The sequence below is a fragment of the Crotalus tigris genome, unplaced genomic scaffold (assembly GCF_016545835.1).
Source record: "Crotalus tigris isolate CLP2741 ecotype Arizona unplaced genomic scaffold, ASM1654583v1 scf7180000017632.1879674, whole genome shotgun sequence".
Lineage (NCBI taxonomy): Eukaryota > Metazoa > Chordata > Lepidosauria > Squamata > Viperidae > Crotalus > Crotalus tigris.
In genome coordinates, this window is record NW_024096526.1 from 534,068 (window position 1) to 546,197 (window position 12,130).

At 37.8% G+C, this 12,130-nt stretch overlaps 1 protein-coding gene across 1 annotated transcript in view; it reads right to left on the bottom strand.

The window, feature by feature from the left end:
- TAF15 (TATA-box binding protein associated factor 15) overlaps nt 1-12,130 on the bottom strand; it is a 41,957-nt gene that overhangs the window by 20,821 nt on the left and 9,006 nt on the right. Inside the window, exons 2-5 of the mRNA XM_039334620.1 lie at nt 11,501-11,707; nt 4,683-4,719; nt 1,564-1,615; nt 49-139 (exon numbers count right to left, since the gene is read on the bottom strand). Of these exons, the coding sequence (XP_039190554.1) occupies nt 49-139; nt 1,564-1,615; nt 4,683-4,719; nt 11,501-11,510 (190 nt within the window). The 5' untranslated portion in view covers nt 11,511-11,707. The remainder of the gene's footprint in view (nt 1-48; nt 140-1,563; nt 1,616-4,682; nt 4,720-11,500; nt 11,708-12,130) is intronic.

Consider the following 12,130-nt stretch of genomic DNA (forward strand, 5'->3'; position numbering starts at 1 on the left):
GTCATGCATATGTACAAAAGTACAAAATGTCAGCATACTCAACCAAACCTGTCTGGGTCTGTCCATAGTTTCCTTGATAGCTTCCATAGCTTTGTGCATAAGATGAATTCTCTCCACTCTGGTCATAGCCAGGATAGCCCTGCAATGAATAAGCAGGTAAAAAAGAATAATGCTGGGTTTATACAAGTCTAGTTACTTAAACTCAAAAAGCATTACACTTATGTAGTAAATGGCAACCAACATCTCTTAGTCTTGTGTGTTTCTGGGAAAAAGTTTCCTTTTTTGCCTTTAATTAATATTTCTTTTTGTTTTGTAAAAATAAAAATAAAAGCAAACTAACAAAATTACAGTTGTGAGTTTCTCATACACACATGTATATACACAATGTTTTACACAACAGTTCAATAAATTATTACAATTGCACCTTAGAGGATTATTATGAAAATTACTGAAGAAGCCAGTATCATTATTTTTCTCAACTGCCTGATTTATATGTTTTTGTTTTTTAATTCAAAATATGAATACTACAAAATTAGTCATCTGATATATGGCATGTGCAAGATATATAGGGACTAGAACTCCCAGTATACCTCAAATATATTGTCTCAAGATAACTGGAGGATGAAAAGTTAAGAGATAGAGCACTAAACACATAAGCCATTCAAGCTATGTATTTCTGCATGTATTGAGAAAGGACAGATCATTTTACAATACATTTTGATTTAATATGTTTAATTTGCTGAATATGATGTGTGGAACACTGGTGGGTGCGCTTGAGAGGAGCAAAGAATGTATAGCCATGGAAAGATGTGGGTGGGCCAGAGAGGCAGGCCAATGGAATATGTTGTGTTGACAAAATGATAATGGTAGATGAAAGAATGTGTTGGGAAAGCTGTGGAGGAAGATGGGATACTGTGTTGTGGCAGTAGTAATAGGTAAAAGAATGGAAGGAACTTGGAAAATTTGAGATGAACAGTCAGGTGAGGCTACACTAGCACATCAGCAGTAAGGTGGTCCTAGGAAGATCAGTAGGCAGTAGGTGGGAAATGCCACAGTAAAACCTGTTCTTCTGCCACCTATTTTCCCCACAACAACAATCCTGTGAGATGGATTGGGCTGAGAGTGAGTGACTGGCCCAAAATCACAGCCAGCTTTCACTTTATAAATTAATGGCTTCAATAAATTAAGATACATATAATCAAAGCAATAGGAATCTACTGATAAGTAATCTTAGTGTGACTATGTTTGTCATCTCATAATTTTTTAACCTTTCTCCTAAAATGTTGTCTCACTATTCCTCTACAGCAGGCATGTCAAACTGCCGGTCTGCAGGCTAGATGTGTCATGCTGAAACCGCGCCCACCCCATTGCTGGCAATGGGGGAAAAAAATCACGATACGTCGCGTGATGTCACATGACATTGCAAATTTGACATGCCTGCTCTACAGGAAAGCAAGTTATTATTTACTGTGCCACAATCACAGAAGCAAGTGGGAGAATACAATCATTATCTCAATCAAGAAAAACGTTTTGCATTTAAAGAAGCAATGATGCAACTGCTACCTGTGGCATCTGTCCATAATTTTGATTTCCTTGATTTCCATACCCTGCATAGCTGTAAAAAAAGATTAGGATGTTTAAAAGAAGTGCAATTACCACCCACTGGCAAAACAAGTATTTAAATAAAACAAAGCACTGTATGACATCTTTAATACAAAATATGTACTGTACTATCTCAGTACATTGATATCCACCCACGCACATACATATATACAAAGAAAAAGGAAACAGAGAGAACATACATGTAAAAAAAAGTAAAAATTGGGGAGGGGGAACTATTTCTATGCAGCAAGATCAGAAGATCCAACCTTGCAAAGGAAAATTAATATGGGGTGACATGCAAAAGTAATCTACCATTATTTTATACATTTCTGAATTTGGCAATACATAATTATTAAGTAGCTAAAATAAAAAAACAGAAAGAATTCATTCTGTATCCAAAAAATTCAAGCCCAAATGTCAGTCACTCTTTTACTATGTTATGGCCCTACTGGGACTATATACAGGTAGTCCTCAACATATGACTGATGCTTAGTGACCATTTGAAGTTATGACCTATCTGAAAAAGGGTACTTATAAATTCCAATGGTTTTCCAGGGTCACACTTGGCAACATAGCCATATTTACAGCTGTTTTGCAGCATCCTACAATCATGTGATCATGTTTTACCACAGTTTTGCTGAAAAACCGCAGTTACTTCTATTTTTTGATAAAACACCCATAGTGAACCACTGGTTCACTTAATAACCACACATTTACTTAACAACCACAACATTTATTTTATGACTGCTGTATTCACTTAGTGATTGCCACAAAAGTTTTGTAAAATTGGGATGGTCACCATTACGACTGTAATGGACAGGGTCTGTTATAGTTGTAACTCAAGGACTATCTGTAATAAGAGTTTTTTGAATGTTGATATCTGCCTAGCCTTTGTGGCCAAATACATCCCCCAAAATGTATGCTCCATTGGGAAAGATCCAAGAGACAGGTAAGTGTCCTCTAGGAAAAGTAGAACATTTTGAGTCCTCTTCTACACTAAGAGGAAATCTTGAATTGGTACTATTAGTATTTGTGCCAATTAGCATAAATTCTGATAGCACTGCCTTTGGGAACATTTTGGCAGCTCAGTCAATTAACTTCTGGCACAGTAGCTACTCCAGAGGAATGGTAACCCTGAAAACACTCAGACACAGACCAAGGCTGCTTCAAAGAATTGGAAAGAAAAGTTGGTGATTGTATTTAAGTGCTTTGAATTGCATCAGGGAAGACAAAGCAAGAAAACTAAAATGGCATGTACAGTTCAGTGTTTTACATATGGGATCTGAAGTAAAAAGGTTCTCAAAGGAAATAAGTACTTTGTGGTAAAATGAAAAAGGAACATATATCATAGACTGGGGACACTGCACTATACTGAACATACAGTCAGGTCCAGAAATATTGGGACATCGACACAATTCGAACATCTTTGGCTCTATTCACCACAATGGAGTTGGAATGAAACAATCACAATGTGCTTTAACTGCAGACTGTAAGCTTTAATTTGAGGGTATGTACATCCAACTCAGGTGAACAGGGTAGGACTTAACAGCAGTTTGCATATGTGCCTCCCACTTGCTAAGGGACCAAAGGTAATGGGACAGAATAATAATCATAAATCAAACTTTCCCTTCTTAATACTTGGTTGCAAATCCTTTGCAGTCAATCACAGCCTGAAGTCTGGAACGCATAGACATCACCAGATGCTGGGTTTCATCCCTGGTGATGCTCTGCCAGGCCTCTACTGCAACTGTCTTCAGTTCCTGCTTGTTCTTAGAGCATTTTCCCTTCAGTTTTGTCTTCAGCAAGTGAAATGCATGCTCAATGGGATTCAGGTCAGGTGATTGACTTGGCCATTGCATAACATTCCACTTCTGTCCCTTCACAAACTCTTTGGTTGCTTTTGCAGTATGCTTTGGGTCACTGTCCATCTGCATTGTGAAGCGCCATCCAATGAGTTCTGCAGCATTTGGCTGAATATGAGCAGATAATATTGCCCGAAACACTTCAGAATTCATCCTGCTGCTTTTGTCAGCAGTCACATCATCAATAAATACAAGAGAACCAGTTCCATTGGCAGCCATACATGCCCACGCCATGACACTACCACCATGCTTCACTGATGAGGTGGTATGCTTAGGATCATGAGCAGTTCCTTTCCTTCTTCATACTCTTCTCTTCCCATCGCTCTGGTACAAGTTGATCTTGGTCTCATTTGTCCATAGGATCTTGTTCCAGAACTGTGAAGGCTTTGTTAGATGTTGTTTGGCAAACTCTAATCTGGCCTTCCTGTTTTTGAGGCTCACCAATGGTTTACATCTTGTGGTGAACTCTCTGTATTCACTCTGGTGAAGTCTTCTCTTGATTGTTGACTTTGACACACATACACCTACCTCCTGGAGAGTGTTCTTGATCTGGCCAACTGTTGTGATGGGTGTTTTCTTCACCAGGGAAAGAATTCTTCAGTCATCCACCACAGTTATTTTCCGTGGTCTCCAGGGTCTTTTGGTGTTGCTGAGCTCACCGGTGCGTTCCTTCTTTTTGAGAATGTTCCAAACAGTTGTTTTGGCCACGTCTAATGTTCTTGCTATCTCTCTGATGGGTTTGTTTTGTTTCTTCAGCCTAATGATGGCTTGCTTCACTGATAGTGACAGCTCTTTGGATCTCATCTTGAGAGTTGACAGCAACAGATTCCAAATGCAAATAGCACATATGAAATGAACTCTGGGCCTTTTATCTGCACATTGTAATTGGGGTAATGGGGAATATCACACACCTGGCCATGGAACAGCTGAGAAGCCAATTGTCCCATTACCTTTGGTCCCTTAACAAGTAGGAGGCACATATGCAAACTGCTGTAAGTCCTACCCTGTTCACCTGAGTTGGATGTACATACCCTCAAATTAAAGCTGACAGTCTGCAGTTAAAGCACATTGTGTTTGTTTCATTCCAACTCCATTGTGGTGGTGTATAGAGCCAAAGATGTTCGAATTGTGTCGATGTCCCAATATTTCTGGACCTGACTGTACTATCTCATTCCCATTCGACCATAACATCTTTATATACAACATAAGGACACATACCTTTGCTGATCCCCAGAATTACTGTAACTTCCAGAATCTTAAAAATAAATAAATACATGTAAGTAAACTGCAACTAAGCATGTAGTCAAACAACACATTTACATCTAAGAATTTTGAATTACTATAATTGTAAGTTGTGATGAAGCCCATAAAATTTATTTTACATCTCTTAGGAAATTCTTTATTCAGAGGAATTCCACATTCTGTTTTGCAGAATGTTTAATTTCTTGTTACGTTTTTAGAAGAAGGGACTTTTACTTTTTAATCTTGAAATCTTTGCAAATGAAAGTAAATAGGAAAGGGTAATCTCGCTTGAAAAACAGATCTTCATTTCTTACAGAGGACTATCCCAAAGGCCCTGAAGATGTGGCTTTTTCAGCAGGCCTGGGAACCACAAATGAAGATGGGAGTTGATCAAACAGTTGATTTGATTGTGTTGCTGCTACCATGGGGGTGGGATCAGATTCTATGCTGTGAATTTGTAATGTTGCAACCCTCCTGGAGTTACTGTATGTGAATTGAGCAGCCATATAAATTTGTTTAATAAATAAATAAGACTGATTAAGAATAGCAAAGAAAATATAACATACACTTGGTTAAAATTAACCAGGATGTATGCTGATTTTAAATACAGCAAATGATGTTTGAAGGTCCCGAAGACAAGAATCACAGACACTAGTACACCAAAAAGTGACAACTGTTTCAACATAGCAAGCATTACAATAATCAGTACTAAAAGCACAAGACATATCCCATCAGTTTCTGGTTCTATCCTGGGGAAAAGTACTATATATGTAAGTTTGTTTTATTATGCAAACTGTTTAATGATGTGAAACATACAAATTAGGGGTTGGGAATAGGTTAAAGAAGAGATCAGCCTCTCACTTTGGAGTAACAGTTTTAAATGAAGTAGAAAATCAACAAACTTATAACTGTGCATCCTGTATAAAAAAAGGCCTAGAGCAGATTAGGGATAATTAAAACTGGCATTGAAAACAGAGGTGCCAATATCAATTATCAATATCTAAGCTAGAGAAAGTTCAGTGGAGGTAAATTAAGATGATTAAAAGGCTAGAACAGTTTACCTATGAGGAAAGCTTGTGACATTTGGGGTATTTTAGTCTAGAAAGAAGATCAATGAGAAGACACTGAGGTGTATAAAATTACAGGTGGTCCTTGATTTACAACCATTCGTTTAGCAACCATTCAAAATTACTACCAAACTAAAAAAGGAATATACATCCAGTTCTTGCACTTAAACTGCCACAGCTCCCCATGGTCACATGACCAAAATTTGGATGCTTGGTAACCAGCATGTATTTATGAAAGCTGCAGCATCCCGGGGTCACGTGATTGCCATCTGAGACCTTCCCAGATAGCTTCAATGGGAGAAACCAGATTCACTTAACAACTGCCATGATTCACTTAACTGTGACAAAAGGTTGTAAAATCAGGCATGATTCACTTTAATAACCACCTTGCTTAGCAATAGAAATTCTGGTCCCAATTGTGGTTGCAAGTCAAGGACTACATGTATGCATGGTATAGATAAAATGGACAAAGGGAAGCTATTTAACCCTTATCAAAATATTTTAAACAAAGGTTACCTAACAAAATTGAATCCTGGAAGAATCAGGATAAAAGAAATTATTTTTTTAAACACAATATACAGAAATCAACTTTGGAATTTGCTTTCATGAGATGTGTTAGCTACCAGCTTGTCCTTAAAAACATTATTGAAAAAATTCATGAAAGTCATGGGGATCAATGACTATTAGCTTTGATGGCAATGTCACTGCCTCTGAAGGCCATCTGCTGGGAGCTTCCCTGTGCAGTTACTTGGCCACTGTGTGAACAGAATGCTGAACTAGATGGTCTTGGGGTTTGAGAGCAGGGAACTGTTTTTGTACCATAAGAAATGAGCCAAAGCAAAGTGTTGCTCTAATGTAATAAAAATAATTTTTGTATGTGATTTTTTTTTAGAACATATTCTAAAGATCTTTAAGACTTCTTTTAAAATCAATGTGGATCAACATACAGTTAATCCAAAAGGATACACGTAAGAATTTCAGTGTAATCAAATACAAACACATTATAGTAATGACAGGAAGAACACAAGATACAAGAAGTTTAGATAAAAGGCCAAAGTTCAAAATATTTGATAATTTATTGACTGAAGATAATTGTTTTTATTTTCCAGTCAGTAACTGAAGATGGATTGGTACTTGGATCAAGTGTGATTTTTAGACATAGTGAATGCGGTATGCTGCATCTATTACTATAAATAGTTCCTCTGGGATATTACCTGGTACTTAATACTAGTCAGTCACCACCAACACAATCAAACATATACAGTAGTGGCCAAAATTGTGGAAACCTTTTGGAAAAAGTGTACATTTGAGGTTCGATGGCTAATAATACTTTTTTGGGGAGTAGTACCATAAAATTATATATCAATGGAAAGATAATTTAATCAAGAATGTAATGCAACAACATTTGTTCAATTATCTGAAAAGTTATAGCCAAATAACCAGAAAAAGGAAGAACATGCTTAGATTGAGATCAGGTAGCTTTCCTTCATCTGATTGTAGCCAATGAGCATGAGTGTTTAGACAGCCAATCAGCTGTCATCTTGTTTTGGCAATGAGCCAATCAGATCACAGTAGGATTCAGTTACTGATGTCATGTATTGAAGCTGAGAGGAGGACATTTGTCAGTGTGTTATGTGATCGCTATCAAGTTGGTTGGGTTTTTTTTGTATTCTTTTATTTAGTGAGCTTATAAAACATAATAAAATTAAAGTAATGGTGCAAAGAGTTGACTGGTTGCCCGGAAAGCGATGTAAACTAGTATTATTAAGTGAACAAGGCTACAGTTATAAAGAAATTAGAAGAAAAATTGGTGGAAACTTAACCAAAGGTGGCATTTCTACGTTTTTGAAGAGGTATAAGGAAACTCAGTCACTATAAAATCACACTGGCAGGAAAAGGTGCACAACAGCAAGTGATGATAGAAGAATTAAGAGACTGTGCCTATGTGACAGAAGAAAATCATCTGGGTGTATACAAGATGAAATGGCACAATGCAATGTGAAGTTGAGTGCAAAGACTGTTTGGCGCAAACTGCAGGAATTTGGCCTAAAATCTAGAATTCCACAAAAAAAGCCACTTTTATCTCTCAAACAAAGGTTGAAAAGACTAAACTGCGCTAAAACCCATGTTACCTGGACAGAGGAACAATGGGACAGTGTTATTTGGAATGATAAGACCAAGATCTCCCTGTTTGGTAGTGATGGCGTAACATACGTGAGAAGAATCGGAGAAGATTTGCATCCTGATTGCATTACATGTACCATGAAACACCCAGTCAGTGTTATGACCTGGGGTTGTATGACATCAAAAGGTGTGGGCAGAATTTGTGTGATTAATGGGAATATAAATGGCAAAAAAATACATTAATGAAATACTTGACCCCAAACTGAAGCCTTCCGCACATGATCTTTTCCAAGACAATGAAGCATTTATATTTCAACAGGATTCAGCTCCATGTTATGTTGCTGCTGTGTGCAAAAAGTGGTTTCAAAATAATCATATTCCACTGCTGAAATGGGCTGGGAATAGCCCAGACCTTAACCCAATTGAAAATCTATGGAGCCGACAAAAGAAACTTGTTAGTCAGAAGTGACCCAGCAATAAAACCCAGTTAATAGAAGCAATCATTCAATATTGGTTTCACATCATAACAGCTACAGAACTAAAGGACTTGATTCATTCCATGGGAAGACGTTGTCAGGCCGTAATTCACGCTAAAGGTTACCCAACTAAGTATTAACTGGCATGGTGATAATTTTTATATATCTTGTTTTTTCTATGGTGATAATTTTTGTATATCTCATTTTTCTATGTGTTTCACTTTTCTTCTTTATAACTGCTATTCTAACAGCAAATCCTTCATAAAAGTTACTGCATTACATTCTTGATTAAATTATCTTTCCATTGATATATAATTTTATGGTACTACTCCAAAAAAGTGGTGTTATTAGCCATCAAACCTCAAATGTACACTTTTCCCCAAAGGTTTCCACAATTTTGGCCACTACTGTATATCACACAAGTGAATCCTGTATAATGGGATCTGGGTATGTGGAAACCTGTACTTTATTTCTAAAATCAATATTAGTTTTACCCCTCTCCCACAATAGATTTATTTTATTTCAAAGCCTGACAATAAAACATGCTATGATCATGTGGAAGGGGCCTATTTTCTACCACATACATATATGCATACTGCAGATGCTTACTTTCATTCCTTAATCTCTTCTGCAATTAGCATCAAAAGCATTTTTCTTACATTATGTAAATTCTTATAAGAAATCTGTAAGACACTAAGTTTTCAATATGCCCAAATTAGAGGACTGACACAATTGTAGAACAGCAAGATTTGCAATGGTAGATACTCACATTTGAAAGCTACTACTTAAGCTAACAAAGCGTAAAAACCACAGCCACAATAGAAAACATAGTTCATTAGCCACCAAAACCTGAGATAAACTTGAAGAACACTTTACCTTTAGCTGGTGATCTCAACTACAGTTCAAAAAAGAGCAAGTAAGCTAGGGATTCTTTAAATGAAATGTGATGGAAGGCAAACCAAAGAAGAGATTGAGAAAGAACAAAAATGGGCAAAAAACTCCACATCCTGACTGCAGAAGATAATTGGTCACAAGTATATGGTTTCTTAAAAAAAAAAAAAAGATGCCTCAGAGGTTTTTGCTAATCTATTTTAACTCCCTAAATGTGGAACTTTTATCAGATAAAGATAAGCTTATTATGCTAATCCTTTTATCAGAAAGAGGCTCATACTATTTCTGAAAATACACATATAAAATACATATGGAAGAGAAGAGAGTCTTTTATTTTATACTAATAATTAAAGTACTATGCTTTAAAATGCTTTCTTAAAGACTGTCTTGTTAAAAATTTGCCCTCCAACCATTAAAATCTGCCTATAAATCTTTTTTGAGGATTTTTCAGATATGGCAAAATAGGCCTTACTCTCAAAACTTGGAAACCTTTTTCTTCACTATCAAGAAGTGTAGTACTTAACACAGGGGTCCCCAATCCACAGACCGTGGACCAGTACCAGGCCACGGCATGCCAGCAACTGGTCCGCACAGACAAGCAAAGCCCCATTTGTGGGATGCAGGCAACACCCTCTGGTCCGCAGAAAAATCTCTCCCCAGAACCAGTCCCTGGTGCCCAAAAGGCTTAACATACTGAACTGGGAACAGGAGATCCAGGTTCCTCTGGGTTATGAAAGCTGATAGGACAATTTGGAGCTAAGTTTTATCTGTCAATCCATAAGACTATTACTGAGCAAAATTTCAGGATGTAGTATTTACACACACTTACTTGTTGCAGGAGGAAAGATGAAAAGTCCCCCTAATAAATTGGTCTAGTAAATAATCTCCTCCCTATTTGTTACAATCTCTTTGTGTCATTTGCAAACTATGGATAACTTTATGGAATAGCTAACACTGGGAGCCTGCTAATTGTACTTGGTTACATTTATTACAAAACATCCCCTGCTAACCCAAGAATTTTCCTTACTACTTTAGCTTAAGTATCTGGGATTGGGGAAAAGGTATATAGATGTCATCTTAAAAACTACACTGCACCTGTACAGTTCATTATCTAGGAATGTTTATAGGGCCCCTTAATTAAAGTAATGCAGGCATTTCTTTGGAAATTATATCTATTTCCCATTTATAATTTATTTTTTATTAAAAAGAAACTAAAACAAAAATAAAATGAAAAACAGCTTGGCAAACTTAATGTAGTTTCTATACTTCACATGCTTACACTTGTAACCCTCTGCATTTTCCCATTAGGTACCCTTACATTTGAAGTATTTTTTTACCTGCTTCTTCCACCATTTTTCTTACCAGCCCCTCCCAACACTGTAAAGGACATTTTTTTTCTAAGACTATTATTCATATCCTACAAAATTACACTTTCTATAGAACCTGACAGGGTAGTGCTTTCATTTTTATTAGCTATATAATAAAAGAATCTAGAGAAGTTAAATATCTTCACAGCAACTCTATAAGGTACATATATTAAGAAAATAACTGGCCCAAGAGTGCCTGAGAACTTCATGAATAAACTTATTGATTGAATTAGTTCTTTCCATCCTGTATTAACTACAGCACACTATTTTGTTTTTTAAAAGAAAGTACAATAACTAAATATAAAGCCTTCAGATAAACAGTGTATTATTTGCGAGGTCTGGTGAGGGTGAAGAGGCACACAGAATTGAAGGCTTATTTCATTGGTGTCCTACCGGCGAGTTTCCCAGCCTTGTCAGATTGGTCTCTGTAGGTTAATGGAGAAGGTAAGATTTTGGTCTGGCCCAGAGAGGCTTTTTCGTATTCTTAAAACTGAGTTATCTTACCACTTGTGTTAATTTATTTGAAAAATAAAGAGTACACAGCATTCTTTTGTAAATTTAATACACGGGCACGGATTCAAATTCGGGGGGGGGGGGAAGGACGAACAATACAAAAAAATGAGTCGGCCACTAGTCAAGCCTAACTTGATTAAGACCTGGACGGAGATGTCACGGCTGAGGGATAGTGGTGGACCGCGAGCACAGGCGCATTAGCCTCTAAGATGGCGACGGCCAGAACGGTCCCGCTAGGCTCTCCCGCCTCCTGCATACACCACGCCCTCTCCCGCCTCTTTTCAGCCCCTCTAGTGACAGGCCTGAGTTTTCCTCTTTCGCCCAACAAGGGGAGAAGGGGGAGGAAATAAACCTACCCGACGCCATCCCGGTCACCAACCCCAACGGGCAAACCAGCGGCGGGGAAAGCAAAAGCCCCCCGAGCAACACACTGTATCTGCCGCCTCCTCCGCCAGCAGGCTGACTGACTCTGGCGGCAGTAGCGTAGTCGACGCCGTCGTCACTTCGACTGCGGGGCGACGTAGCCAATCAGAGCAGGCAGAATATACCACCTTGAACAATGCCTGCAGAAAAAAGGGGGGAAATAAAAGAGGAAATTGGAATAATCCCAAATGAGCTGTACCACTGTGATCATTAAAGAGGAGGGTGAGGACATCTGGCTATAAAGAAATGTCCTATCGTAGCCTAAATAATAATAATCTTCCTTCAGGCAAAATTAATTCATTTATTTATTACATCTATATCATGCCTTTCCTCCAAGGAATTTAACGTAATAAACAAGGCTCTGTCCGCCGAATATTGATCCTCACAATAACTAAGGGATCGCTTAGGTCAGGGGTAGGCAACCTTGGCTCTTTTATGACTCGTGGACTTCAACTCCCAGAATTCCTGAGCCATGGAGTTGAAGTCTACGAGTCATAAAAGAGCCAAGATTGCCTACCCCTGGCTTAGGTTTAGGTCACTGCTCAGTCGCAGAACCTTAAGAT